General features: G+C 42.5%; 2 protein-coding genes across 4 annotated transcripts; both read right to left on the reverse strand.

The window, feature by feature from the left end:
* Positions 1 to 988: 988 nt before the first annotated feature.
* Positions 989 to 2,952, reverse strand: sox10 (SRY-box transcription factor 10). 2 transcript variants are annotated; one of them, XM_085933057.1, is made up of 3 exons: positions 2,247 to 2,952; positions 1,873 to 2,141; positions 989 to 1,740 (listed from the first exon to the last, which is right to left on the reverse strand). In XM_085933057.1, exons 1-3 carry the CDS (start codon positions 2,675 to 2,677, stop codon positions 989 to 991), a joined length of 1,452 nt encoding a protein of 483 aa, XP_085789183.1. In that variant the 5' UTR covers positions 2,678 to 2,952. The 2 variants fall into 2 exon arrangements, with proteins under 2 accessions (XP_085789183.1, XP_085789182.1); XM_085933056.1 differs by having other exon boundaries at positions 1,840 to 2,141.
* Positions 2,953 to 9,452: 6,500 nt separating this feature from the next.
* Positions 9,453 to 12,078, reverse strand: kcnj4 (potassium inwardly rectifying channel subfamily J member 4). 2 transcript variants are annotated; one of them, XM_085934043.1, is made up of 3 exons: positions 10,619 to 10,883; positions 9,654 to 10,549; positions 9,453 to 9,539 (listed from the first exon to the last, which is right to left on the reverse strand). In XM_085934043.1, exons 1-3 carry the CDS (start codon positions 10,881 to 10,883, stop codon positions 9,453 to 9,455), a joined length of 1,248 nt encoding a protein of 415 aa, XP_085790169.1. The 2 variants fall into 2 exon arrangements, with proteins under 2 accessions (XP_085790169.1, XP_085790168.1); XM_085934042.1 differs by adding an exon at positions 12,050 to 12,078 and having other exon boundaries at positions 9,453 to 11,067.
* Positions 12,079 to 14,456: the final 2,378 nt, after the last annotated feature.

The raw sequence follows: 14,456 nt of genomic DNA on the forward strand, positions 1-14,456 counted from the left end.
TTTTTGTCAAAATTGCTGTTGATTGGAACTCATGCACAATCGTGACAATTCACAGCGGAACAGACTTTCAGTGGCCATAATAAAGGCCGAAGCATATAAATACATATAATGTTGAAACAAATGATCAATGATGTATTGATGAGGAAAGTATAAATATTTTTGTTTTTTTTACATGACTGAAATCAAATACAAATTTGACATGATCTTTTACGTACCAATTTGCAAGATCATATTTTGATGATGTCAGTTTCTTTCTTGCATATGAATAAAGTTTTGGTTTCAAAACTTTGGTGATTTGACAATTTTCTCATGTGTGTAAATGTTGGCAAACAAGTGAGAAGTTGACTTCATAAAAAAACGGATAAGATACTTCATGGCAACCCCTCTCCTCCCATATTCAGATTCATTTGAAAAAAAATATATATATAAAGAAACGTGAACAGAGCGATATAAACAGGAACAAATGTGCCTATTAAAAAAAATCAGTGTTAGCATGTTGTTTTGCTGAATCAAGACAAATTGCGATATATCTCAATCGTGCCTGAGATGTCAACGGACCAGCAAAAGTCTTGAGCTCTCCTCAATAAAACAAATCCAAAAATACATTGAATGATTGCTCAGGGTTTAATACATCTGTCGTTCTTTCTGGGAGTGAGTGACGTGATTCTACTCGCTCACATCCGCGCAGAAAGCCAGCCACCATTCGTGATCCAATTGTGTCGTTTGGAGCGCTCGACATTTTGAGTTTTTTTTTTTTTTTTCATGACAAACCTCATTGCATGAAATGGTCAAAGCACCACGCTCCAAACTCAGCCTTCACCTCTGACTGCATTTCCGGGTGAGAACAGTGCGGGGTTTCTCCCCTCCTGTCTCCCCCGGTGCCAGCCCACTCCCCTCCGCCCAGACCGCATTCACCAAAACCGCTGCTGCTCGTCGGGTCGGGCGTGGGGGCCGGGCCGGCACCGGCGCCCTCTGGTTTGGTTATCTGTCATGGTCGCGACAGTGTAGTGTAGACGGGCTGCTCCCAGTGTGTGGGGCTGTGTGACTGTGACACACCGGATGGGTCGCTGATGGCAGTGTACAGGGGCCTCTGGGTGGGCCCCATGTAAGAAAAGGCCGAGTATAAGCTCGGCGCCTGGCTAGAGTGAGCGTAGTACGACCCCGAGGCCTGCTGCTCGGCATACTCGGCAAACTGAGCTCTGGCTGCCAGTGAGGGGAAGGCAGTGCTATAGTGAGGGAGGCTCAGAGAGGTGTAGGTGACGTGGGAACCGGCTGCGGCCCCCTCTGAAAAAGCCTCGCTCTTGATCTGGGTCTTGGACGGGTCTGAGCTCAGAGGGGAGCCGTGATGTTGTTGCGGCTGCCAGGCGGCGGAGTGTCCACTGGCCGCCGCCAGAACGGAGGAGATGCCGTAGGTGTATTGAGACGCCGTGGTTATGGGCGTCGCTGCTCCTGAACCAGCACTCTGCCCGATTCCTGGATGGCCATTGGGGGGAAGGTACTGGTCAAACTCATTGACATCAAACGGCTCCATGGTGGCCATCACGTCGTTGCTTATCTCACCGATGTCCACATTGCCAAAGTCGATGTTAGGCTTTCCGGACCCTGCGGCACCTGAACTACCCTCCGCTCCCATTGGGCCACGGGGAACCCCATTTCCCTCCCTCTTTCCATCCCCTGCCCTCCCAGACTGAAGTTCTGTCTTGGGTGTGGTTGGTGGTGTAGGAGGACTGTGGCTGTGACCTGAACACACAGGACAGACCACGTTAAAACTTTGTGAAGTCACAAAGTCACTTTACAAGAAGATATTCATCGGAACCGTGAATAATATCAAGGGCATACTCGTGAGGTGGGTCAAGGGAGCCGGCAGCCCACCTGCAGCATGAGGGGGATGCCCATCTGCCAGAGGGGACCCCGCCCCCCCAGTGTAGACCACATCCAGATGAAGGCCCTTGTAGATGGATTGTCTATGCTTGATCTCACCCTCCATATGGCCTTCTGCGTCACTCCCTGATCCAGAACCGGTCTTTCCGTTCTTGCGACGTCGAGGCTGATATTTGTAGTCGGGGTAGTCCTTCTTGTGCTGCTTTCTCAACCTCTCCGCTTCCTCGATGAACGGTCGCTTATCGCTCTCATTGAGAAGCCTTGGGTGAAAACGAACAGATGTGGAGGATGCTTTCGATCGAGCGATCGTTCGAGGCCACGTCAACGCTACAACAGCCTGAGCTGTGACGACGACACCATCTCACCTCCAAAGCTTCCCCAGGGTCTTGCTGAGCTCGGCGTTGTGCAGATGCGGGTGTTGGTCTGCCAGTTTCCTTCGGGCCGCCTGCGCCCACACCATGAAGGCGTTCATGGGTCGCTTGACGTGCGGCTTGCTCTTGTTACCGTTGTTAACCCGCACCGGCATGGGCACCAATGTCCAATCGTAGCAGTTGAGCACCTGACTGACCGCCTTACGGATCCCCGCCGGGAATCGCTCATCCTCATCGTCGGATTTACCCGGGGGGTGTCCCCTCGTGCCGTCATCCAGAACCGCTAGCAGCTGCTGCCTATGGAGGGGCGACTCATCCCCGCCGGCGCCGGACGAATGACCGGGTGATCTGGAACGACTGTCGTCCGACCTGCCGGGGCTGAGCTCGACATCTGACAAGCTCTGCTCCTCTCTGGACATCTTCATGAAGATGCTTGCTTGACTTTTTTTTTCTTCCTAAAACTGTTGGCTGCCTGCTGTTTGGTTCCTACTCTTATGCACTGATGTCGATGTGTCTGATCTTCACTTCTGACCTTTGTTGAATTATAATATAAACTGCCAATCTGTCTCTACTCTCAGCCTCCGTTGTAAAACTCTATGAGGGTTGAACATCAAAGTTCTTTCCATCCGTGTGGTTGGTATCATAGGCGGCTCAGCGCGCACCTTAGACCCCAGTTTACCTGCTAAAGCACAGCAATCAGCACCAAACTCGCCCACCTATCCGATGACGTTCCCGTGTCTCTCTCCTCTGCGGCTCAGGCGATGGAATTTCAACGGCGGACCTGAAACGGCACGACTTCAGAATGTTGCTTTTTCTTGACAATTCCTACTGTTCAACAATTCATCTTTTAATAGCAATTCATTCAAAAATGGCCCACGTTGGTTTCTGCGTGCGGGGCATCCCCCACCCCGCCTAAATAAACGACTGTCGTTAAACATTTGGCAGTTAACGTAAGCTCCCAGGAGAGAAAGTGTTGGAATGATTTGAGGCCGCAATAGCACAGACCTCGGATTTACATTGCAACTTCTTGGATAAACATGGCCTGGTTGTGGAAATATAAACCTCATGGTGTGATTTGACACAGCGTGCTTGTTGCACAGGACCGCGTTTATTAGAGGTAGCAAAATGTGTCCTTGTTTTGTCCGTCAAGTCAACACCCTGTCCCAATTTTACAGCCACATCAGCTAATGGGCCGTGAATCGCCAACATACAACTCAATGGTTTGTTTGCCAAGGTAAATTGCGGTAAATATTGAACTCTAGCCCATATCCGGTGGCATTATAAAAGAAATTGTCAATTTAATAAGCCATTGGAAGACCACCAAAATATTCAATTGACTTTTTTTCCCCCAAAAATAAAAAAATACTTTATTCAAATAAGGTCTCCTTGAGGATATCTTTTGCAGATAGCTTGTTTGCTTGACCTTTAGGTACCTGAGCAACTCAAATGGTGGTGATTGCAGGGTGTAAAAAAAATCGAAATAAATAAATTGATGAATAAATCAATCAATGAAATATTGGTCCAAAATTCCAAATAGGTTTTGTGCCCTATTGCTATCTGAATTTATATTACGAAACCATATTGATGCTATTTCTTATGAAACATGAGAATATAACAGTTTACAAAGCACTCTTGTACTTTATTTACTTTTTTTTTTCTCCAGTGAACACAGTAGATTACATGAATATGAATTCTGAAAATATGCCGATAGTTTGCCCATAATTTGCCACTTTTCCAATTAGACAAGCTCACCTTTGATCAATCTTCCCATCAGTATCAACAAACAAGGAACAACTTTATCAAAACACATTCAAATCACAAAGAAACAATCAAAACACTAACATTAAATCCAATTTAACCAAAAACACATTTCTGACATCAGCAGCCTTACGTTAAATGAAAGTTTTTGCTCTAGGGCAAAAAAAAAAAAGAAAATTAAAATAATTACTGAACCTCTTCAATGATTTTTAAATTGTCAGGCAGGCATAAAGTTTGACATTAGAATTGTAATTTTCCAAATGTCAGCTAGTGTGACCTGTTCAAATTCAGAGTCGCGTCTTCTTATCAAATTGGGGCAAAAGACAGATTGAGAGCAGGGATATCAGCAATATCGAGAGGAAATGCTGAACATCTTACTTCAGTACTGAGGAAAAGTTGCCAGTGGCTTGTGCAGGAGAATCCTCCAGTTCCTTTCCACCACGGTGACACTGCAGGCTTCCCCAGCCCCCTCGCTCGCTCTCTGTGCCAGGCTATGAATGCAAGCTCTGTGTGACTGCCACCCGTCTTAAACGGCTTCTTGTATGAGGCCAGACAGGAAAAAAATAGTAGAATAAAACAAGGGCGGATAGGTCTTAAAGTAACAGCAACTCCCTGGGATGGAACTGCCATAAGATTGGTTGAAATCTTTTCCCTCTCCCTCTTGAATTGAGGTAAAGCTCTTGAAACTAATTAGACTCGTGCGTGAAATGGACAATGCATATTACGTATTGTAGAGTTCAGGGATTTGCTCCAGCTCACGTGTCAGGGATGGACAACTTAAATGCTGGAGGGGAGGGGGGGGGAGCACCATTTTTAATCAGTACTACTGAAGGCCACATATATAAATATATATGGATATATAAATGTGCACCACTTATAAATATGGAAAAAAATATACTAATCATTTTTGAGAATATATTTCTCAATGCATGAGCTACTATCTGACAAGAAAGATTTTGAAGATTTATTTTTTTTCCGCTGCAATATTGCTGACCAGGAAGCCAATATAAATGGAATCCTTAAATTTTTACGCTTTTTTTTCAAAATAAAAAAATCAACTCACTCAAAGATCAAGGTTTAATGTTCCTGTATTCAACAAACCAAGAAAAAAAAAAGTGTGACCGTTTTAGTTTGGGGCAAAGAGTGTCGCATGCCGGGTACAGCGGTGGTCTTTGTTAGGAAAGAACAGCGCCTATGTTTGGAACCAAATGTCTCCATCTTCTCCTTCCTTCTTTATTCACATGGCGAGACTGTTTGCTTAAAACGCGTGCTGTCCAGCTCCCAATCAAAAAAGACATCAACCCACACCAAAGAGACACATTGTGCAACGGTTTATAGCCTCGTCGTTATAACACAAAACAAACATTTCATCCATTTAAATTCCCCAATACGGGCGGCGCGCCGGTTAGCACGTCCGCCTCGCAGTTCAGAAGTGTAAGGTTAGAGTCTGGCTCCGGCCTTCGGAGGGAGGAAGGGATGGATGGAGAGATATTAACTGATGTCACTTCGAGTAGAAGTACGTCAAAGGAATAACAAAATATGTACAGTCCATTATTAAGTATTTATTTACAACAAAGGCTTTGCTGTACAGTACATAATTCCATTTCAGCCACATTCTGGCCAAAATGTAACCCGAAACTCTTAAAGCTCCCTGAATGCCCCCGTGGCGCTTCGCTGATGTTCTTCTTCACGCCGTATTAAACTGTGTAAAATTGCCCCTAGTTCAATTTGAATTGCGGCCTAAATAATCTTTAAACGAACGTCTATTTTCTGAACACGGCTGCGGGGCTACTGACGTGATCGTTGCGGGCTATGTGTTGCTCTCCTAAGAAATGCGTCATTTCATGACATTTTTTACAGTGTGATCAGGATTACATTCGTCCTGCTTTTCTCCGCCATTTTGAATGTGCGAAGGCTTAATATCTTTTACATGTCCACTCGTATGCATTAAACATGGAGTGGATGGCATCTCTGTAGGATGATGTGATTGAATATCGTGAATCGGGCGGAGAGTAAATTTGAGTCATTAACAAGAAAATTCAGAAAATGATGTGCAAGAATTTGGCTGCAAACAATGGGATGCTTTGTTGTGGATCTTTCTGCTTCTTGTCCTTTTGGACAGGCAAGCCATGATCTGCCATGCAAAAAATTGTTCCATTTTGATGATGTTTTTAGAAACTGCTTAAGTATTCAACACTTGGCTTGCGTCTGACGATAACGTGACAAAAGGTTCTTTGAAACAAATGTGTGCTATTGACGTGAAAGACACCAAAAATGAAATATCCCGGCTTTACTTCATGAGACGGAACCATGTTTTGATTTGTTAAGTTAAATATTTGATCCATAACAGGAAGTCAAAAGATGCGTCAAATGGAAAAGAATCTGTATGGGAAAAAAAAAAAAAAGTCACTTTCTAATCATGAGTTTTTCACGGATCATTTAATTAACCAGCGTGAATGGGTGGGGACCTCGAGGGTCTGCGGGTGGCTGGCTGCAAAGATGCCTGAATGAAAGAGTTTGTTGTTGGATACTGACAGAGGGACATGAAAGAGGAGATGGAGACGGTAAATTTGTCGGGTGACTCTCCCCCTCTGCTAGAGCCTTCTCACCCTGCGGCCCTGCCTCGCTTTGCCCATGTGAGCCAAAGTTCAAATGCAGGGCCCACAGCTGCTTCTTCAGGCTGACATACACACATACACACACACACATGCTCGCATAAATATTGTGAAGAATCTTGTTATCCTGGTCTAAATCCTAAGTCAAAAGTTTTACTTGGAATTGTAAATAAACCTTTAAAATTGTCTGACCCACAAAACGTTTTCGACAACATGCAGAAAATCTTTTATTAGGTCTCCATATTTGTCTGTTTACACACAAATAAACGTGGATGTTTCAAAACGGAACAATTTGAAGACAGTCAGTCCATTATTAGCAGTCCTGAAACAAACATCGATGACAAATTTGAGCATCAGGCGGAAACGTCCTGTGTCCAAATTTGGTCATTTTCATTATTATTATTATTTTTTTTAATAGATCTTCACTCGGTCCCCACGTGGGTCTGTTTTTTTTTTTTTTTCTTCTTCACAAATGATTGACTAATCTAAGTGTTGAAAATGGCTTCCGCTCTGTGGCAATGCAATTTGAATAGTTTCACACATCTGATGTTTTTTGTTGTTGTTGGGTTTCCTGAAAATGGAAGAAACAGGCAATGTATAGTGAATGGATGGATGGAAGGACGGACGGACAGAAGCAGTATTTTCTGTCGTGTTTTCTTTCCCTAAATGTCAGCACAATGCCGACATTGACTGTGACTGAGGTTGTGAATTCCCCTCTGGTTGGATCTATCATCAGAATTAAAGCAAAAGAATTAAAGCATGGAAGGATGGCAAAGCAGCTGATTTCTAAACCAGACAGATCAAGATTTTCAATCAAGACAAAAGAAGTGAAAAAAAAAGGAAACGACAAGCTTGAAAATATAAAACAGAAGAGCCAATTCTTTCTTTTTTTTTTTTTTTTTGCTGTCGAATAAAAACATTCACATTTGATACCGAAACATGAATATTCAACAAAAGATCAACATTTGAGTTCCAGGGGTGTTTACTTCCGGATTGGAGTTAAAAGATAACATCGGAACGGGGTAGATGGAAAAGAAATAAAAGTGAATTGAGTCGCAATTTGGACTGCAGTGTGACTTATTCACATCACATGTTTTGCAAAAAAAAAAAGAAAACCAAGTTTGAATGTTAGAGGAATCCAAATCCCAAATGAAAGATCATGCACTTGCGTGAATGTGGCAAACTGTGGTAGAAGACAAATATCCCATAATTAGCATACTTACAAATGTCTGGCACAAAGACTCACTGTTGCTTCCTTCAAGGACAATACACAATATGGAGCCCCCCGGATCACCCCAATAACCATCGACGTGACCCGGCCCGGCTTCTCCTATTTAACCATTCCACCCATGACTCTCATTCACTCAGTGACCCGTTAATGAAAAGCTGATAGCCTCCAGGCCTGTTCCTGCGCAACTGGCCCCTTCCTCCCTTCTTCTCGCCTTTCATGTTTGACACCGGCCGATATGCACTTCCTGTACTCATGAGACTCAAATGTCCAATTTGGCGCTGGTGCATGGGAACCTCATCGCTTTGACACGTAGCATGGTGGAGACTTAGTGGGGAAAAAAACAAAACAGGTTGAAATGGGAAGATACTGGTTTTGTTTGGATTCTGATGCAGTCATAGGAAGTAGGGAAGAGGGACTAGTTTCAAAACACTGACATCTGCTTTGGTATGATTTGGAAAAAGAAAAAAAAAAATCACAAAGGAACAAATTTCCTCCAGGGTCAAACTGTCTCTATCATATGACCTCTCTCTCGCTCTCTCATTCCCTCCATAAGTGGATGTCTCCTGGTCGCTCTTTTTTTTTTTATTTCTTCTTCAACTTTTCCACAGCTATTATTTATTTTCAATGGGCTCAATATTTCATACTGCTGTGACTCTGTTGGGCGGGTATTCGGGCCAGGATTCATGTTGGGCCTGGAGCCTTTAACTTTTTTTGTGTATGGGTCACAAGACAAAATGGAGCTGCACCCATCATCAACCCGCTGGCGAAAAAGCAATTGTGTGGTCCTTCTCTCTCTTTTGCTGTCTGACGTCTCAATCATGACCTGCTTTTGGTTCCGTTCTACAAATGTGAAAGTACTTAGCATAATCCTCATCCAACAGCGTTTAAATTCACTTTATCACTTCACAATTCATCTCAGCAGTCACAGTATCAATCAACTGTCACATGATCAGTCGTAGAAAAATGTAGGTACCGAATGGCATATTTGGTAGAACCCGTTAAATGAACCAAAAAGAAATAATATCTAAACTCATGTAAAAACACACTTTAAGTACATATTGGTTGTTTTGTTTCAAAGCATCTTTTAATAATTCATGAGCACATCCTGTACGTTTGTGTTAGTTTTAATGGGGCTCTGTACTTTAAATAACTGCACTGCCATCTAGTGGCAAAGAAAGCAACAGCAAGGACAATTCAAAGATTTATTTATGACATGAAATGGAAACATCATTTATTTTTTTAAAGTGCTTTGTTTTCTTAGTAATCTTATTTTATATGTGATTGGAACATGTACATAGCAGGAACATGTTACAGCAACAACAACAAAATACTTCTTGAAGAAACATTGTACATATGAACTTGACTTCATCCCTTTTGTTACGGTTTACAATGACTTTACATCATGGCTGACATCTTTCCAATGTATGTGCACAGGAGTCTGTTTTGGTGTATATATTTGAGTACACGATTTCGCTAGATAGAATTCTAAACTGCCAAACAGTATTAACTCATTCAGTACCATTGACGGGTATAGACGTCAAAGATATGAACTGGATTGGCAGTGAATGAGTTCAATGTGCATCCTCTCTGAGCTCTTCAAATATCTGTCTCGTTCTTATAGGTGACTGGATCAAGTGGAATGGTCTTCTGGAGGATGTCAAACTCCATCTGATTATTGTCCATGTCCAGAACACACATGAGATTGTGACTGCCAGATGTCACGGTGCTTGTGTCTTTGAAAATATTCTGGAAGTCCACAGAAGTCCTTCTCTCCTCTGTTCTTTCTTTCCCTACAATTTGACAGGAGTCAAAGATGTCTTCTTCTTCTTCCCCGCAGCTCAGCGCTACCTCGTTCTCATAGCAGAAGGTACTGACCGAACAGGGGATCAAACTTTTTGAAGACATACACGCCGAGATGGGAGAAACACTCCGACTCGCGGTCTCGTCCAGCTCTTTGGCGCTGAAGTTGGGTGTCGACGACACCTCGTACGTGGAGTCGAAGCGCGCGTAATCGACTTTGTAACAGTTGCGGTCCTCATAAATGACAGGTTCGAACCTGTGGCCCCAGAAGATCTCCTTGGAAAGATAAGAACTACGGAATTGGGTGGTCATGGCTGTGGCTTCTACCATTCCTTCCAAGATCACAACGATTTCAAAATCATCAGTCTCCAGATCGACTCGGCTGATGGTATACAAGGGACTGTCTTTGTCTATCTCGTGGACGATCACCAGCGGGGACACCAGAAACAACCTGTCCGTGCCTTCATCGTAACCCACGTTGAGGTCCATCTGCTCCATTGGGATGAATTCTCCTTCTGCCGTAACGTAGGAACGAATAAGCTGCGCCCGGACGTGAGCTTCCACGATGTGGCTCTTACGAAGGTTCCCCACTCTCCACATGAGGCACAGTTTGCCGTCACGAAGAGCGATGACGGCATTTTTGGAGAACACAAGCGTTTGGTTTCTTTTCTTTGGCCGAGCCATTTTTGCCATGATGGTGCCGATCATGAAGGAGTCAATGATGCAACCCAGGATGGATTGAACGACGACTGTTATGACAGCCAAGGGACATTCCTCTGTAACGCAGCGCCAACCGTAGCCGATGGTAGTCTGCGTTTCCATGGAAAACAAAAGGGCGCCGACAAATCCCTGGACATGAAGGATGCAAGGCATTCTTTTTGTCTGACCTGCTGTCGTTTGTCCAGAGTTGGCCGTACTGTATGACCCATTCACCCCTAGCCCCTCCCCTTTCACCAGAAGGTGCTCCTCAAAGTCCCCGTGGGAGAAGGAGACACTGTAAAAAATAATGCCGAAGAAAAGCCAGGAGATCAAAAAGCTGGTGCAGAATATAAACATCAGGTATCTCCAGCGGATGTCCACACAGGTGGTGAAAATATCCGCTAGGTAACGCTGCCGCTTTTCCTGCATGTTAGTGAAGACAACATTACATTGTCCGTTTTTTTTTACAAAGCGGCTCCGTACTTGGCCGGAGCCTCTTGTCAGAACCTTCCCGTTGTAGTTGTTCATCCCTGGTCGTCCCCGTGCGCGGGGGACAGCAGCGGAGGCTTCCGAACGCCTCCTCCTCCTCCCGCCGTCTATTTTCTTGTCACAGGCCGAGTGTGAGTGGCCGCCGGAGGAAGTGTGATTGTTCTTGAGATCCAAGATGGAGATCTTTCCACACTCTTCTATGTTGTTTGATACAATGCTGTACCTGCCAGGCAAAGGATGGCAAGATTCATGTTATTTGGATTTAAAATAATTGTTACTGATTGGTTTTTTTTTAGGAACTTTTATTGCTTTGTCACTGGTATTCTGTAGATAGGTGAACATTAAGTGGATTAAAAATTGGGAAGGTGAGTTGAGTTTATGGGAGGGATTACTGTCATGTCCGTTTATGGGATTACATATTGGATGTGTCTGAGTCATAGTCCATTTGGAGTTGAATCAACAGAAGCACGCTTTGATGAGTTTGGTGTGGAAGGATGTGAGAGCCTTGACATTTACGCCATCAAGTAGTTTTTTGGGGATGCAACATCAATAATATTTGACCTCATTGTCAATGTATGATGAATTGGTGAATGTAAGATCAATCGATAGTAGTTCTTATTTTGTTCAATACAGTTTCCCCCAATTTTCATAACACTTTTGTCGACGTCAGTAGTTGTTTAATATTTTAATTTTAATTTAATTATTTTTTTAAATTTTTAATTATTTTTTTATTTTTTTTATCAAATATGATACACTTTGTTTAATCATTGCAAATCCCTCTGAATTCATTGATTTTAATTTAGTCCAGAAGAATATTTACCAATATGAATCATCAATTTTCTTGACAGGAATTGAATCAGGAACCAAGTAAAAAAAAAAAAAAAAGAGATACAGTCAACTGATATTGAGGCACGCATACATTTTTTCATGATCAGAAAATGACGTGCCCTTAGTCTCATAACATGCTTTGTGGCTGCAGGATGGGGAGGAGAACTCTGTGTAGGACAGTACAGAATGGCCTTAACCTTTGTGACGATCTGCTTGCTCTAAATATTCCTGAGCTGCTCCTGACTCACACTGTATCCGTGTCCAAAGATGCCTGCCTGATACGGTATCATGGCTCTTGTCTGGATTCATCTACGTCCAAACCCAACCACTCTAGGAGTCCTACACAGAAGACTCCCTCCATCACCTGTGGGACCTACTTGTTTCCATGGCAACAATAATCCCTCATTTGAGGTTTTTGGGTGGGAGGCCAGAGTCTGATGACTCCCACAGATCAGGCGTCCAACATGCAGGCAATATTTGGGCCTTTAAGAAAAACGCTGGAGAAGAACAGAAGCGAATGAGCACAAATGTGGAATAGTCATCAAAAAAAAAAAAAGGTCACCAGGAAGAATGACATCAATCAAGGCATATTTGTTACTTCCGGGATACTTCTTGATTTTCTAATCAGATTTTTTCCACGGCATTCTTATATCATTGCCGATTAAAAAAAAAAAAAAAAGTGGATTTAGACTTAATCCTCCTTTGACCCTGGCCGTGTTTTACAGACATCTGAGACAGGATTATCTTGTCACAAGGAGCATTGTGGACCCAATAAATGAGATTGTACCATTACACTGCAATGGAAATAAAAACAAACTTTACCTTGATCAACTCTAGAATTTTATGATCAAAAACGATCATCGACTTAACTCAGCAATTAGTGAGCGACTGCTAGCCACAGCCCTCTTCCTAGATGTGTTATCATTCCACCCTCCATCACATCCTTTGTCATCTCAGATGCATTTAATTCAATTACCAGAGTCATCTATAAGGATGACTGTACATGCAGCGATAATAAAATGATAAATGCTTTATAAAAAAAAAAAAAAAAGAAAAAAGGTTGAAATCAACACTGGCCATTTTTGAAACTTATTTCTTTGTAGTTGAGTGACGCTGTAATAGATTTATTTTTATATATACTGTATCTTTGAAGAAAAAAAAAGAAACAAGTCTCTATCATTTTTAGTTACTACTTTCCTATGATGTCACCTTCCCAGTGAGATTGACCATGTCATACTTGCCCAAGGACTTTTCAAAACACTAGAACTAATTTTCTGACATTTTTCCTTTCTTTTATTATAATACAAAACTACAATGTCAGATTCCTGAATTCAACAGATAAATGATCTAATTGCAATCAAAAGTGTGACGATGATGAAAAACATACTCACCCTTCTGTTGTCGCAATTGCAATTCCCTGAAAGTTCACTTCTCAAAGTCCCACTAGTGCTGTTAAGGCTTCTATTCCTCCTTCCTCTCTTTCACTTTCATTCACTGATTTCCTCTTGAATAATTCTTCATCATTCTTTCCTTTTAATCCCTTATTGTCCTCCTTTGTGACTTGTGTAACCCTGCCACTGAGCACTCTCCCGTAACTACCTTTTTCACAGCATGGATGATACGTGATGGGAGGGGGGGGGGGAGGAAGAGGGATGATGATGATGATGATGTGAACTAAAAATGGTGATGGGGGGCTCCAAATGTGTTGATGTAAAAACACAAGTATGCATCATGTTTTCTGTACTAGCAATGTGAAAAGGAGCACTGATTTTTTTTTTTAATACATTATTAAGTCTGTAAACAGAGAAACACAGAGTATCAAATAATACAAAATAACCTCTTTCACAGAAACTGTCTGTGGTTAGCTTTTAAAATGTGCAGCTTTAATTCTCTGCTGCCTTTATGCTGTTGCTGCTGCTGCTGCAATGGGCTCCCACTCACTCACTCACTCACTCACTCACTCACTCACTCACTCACTCACTCACTTACTCACTCACTCACATTTGTGATGATTCGACAATGAGAACGACGATTTTCCACCGCACATCATAGGTGGATTTTGAGTGATACTTTGGTTGATGTGGTAATAGAACAAAAAAAAAAATGCAGGTTTAGAGGCACAAGTGTTGGAGTACATATATTCATTCGAAGTGCAGCCACACAAGCAGATATACATATAAAATGAATACATTTTGCATTTTTATTTTCAGATGCACACAATCCTCAACCTGCTTGACTCCAGCCACAACTTAAACTCATCAAGCGTTGATTGGAATGTTTTTTCTTTTTTTTTTTTTAAACATCATCACCTCTGAGTGAGGATGTGGGAGTGATATTTCATATTTCAAAAGGAGGAACAAAGTGGGTGGCAGGAGACATGTGAACTGTAAATAGCATCAACATTGTGTCAAACTCAAAACATGAACATGGAGATAGAGTAGAACCTGGAAAGGGATTTCCAAGGATCCTCGGAGATCAACACATTTTGTCGATATCAACAATATGAGATGGATGAGAAGGATGATGGGGAGACCTGACTCTGTATGTATAAATAGAAGTTAATCAGGCCTGGGTGACAGATTACTTGCCGTGTCTTAGTCCTGGCGTCCGATTTGTCCACTGTATGTCCTGTCTAAAGTACATTCTTTGGTCATCAATTTGTTTTATTATGGATCAGTCACTGAGGTAGAGGAAGAACATAACTGCGTCATGTTTAAATCCTCACATGACGCCATGCAAGTTCTGATCATACGTTTAGATTTTTCATCATATAAAATGAAAGAA

Source organism: Syngnathus leptorhynchus, chromosome 16, assembly GCF_054491065.1.
Source record: "Syngnathus leptorhynchus isolate UIUO chromosome 16, UIUO_Slep, whole genome shotgun sequence".
In the NCBI taxonomy this organism is placed as follows: Eukaryota; Metazoa; Chordata; class Actinopteri; order Syngnathiformes; family Syngnathidae; genus Syngnathus; species Syngnathus leptorhynchus.

Coding starts and splice junctions, on each gene's coding strand:
- kcnj4 (XM_085934042.1), bottom strand. CDS start 12,078: ATGAGGGATTATTGTTGCCATGGAAACAA. Junction 11,068..12,049: donor TATTGTTGCCATGGAAACAA/GTAGGTCCCACA, acceptor TTTGCCTGGCAG/GTACAGCATTGTATCAAACA.
- sox10 (XM_085933056.1), bottom strand. CDS start 2,677: ATGAAGATGTCCAGAGAGGAGCAGAGCTTGTCAGATGTCGAGCTCAGC. Junction 2,142..2,246: donor ACCCTGGGGAAGCTTTGGAG/GTGAGATGGTGT, acceptor TTTTCACCCAAG/GCTTCTCAATGAGAGCGATA. Junction 1,741..1,839: donor TCCCTTGACCCACCTCACGA/GTATGCCCTTGA, acceptor CTGTGTGTTCAG/GTCACAGCCACAGTCCTCCT.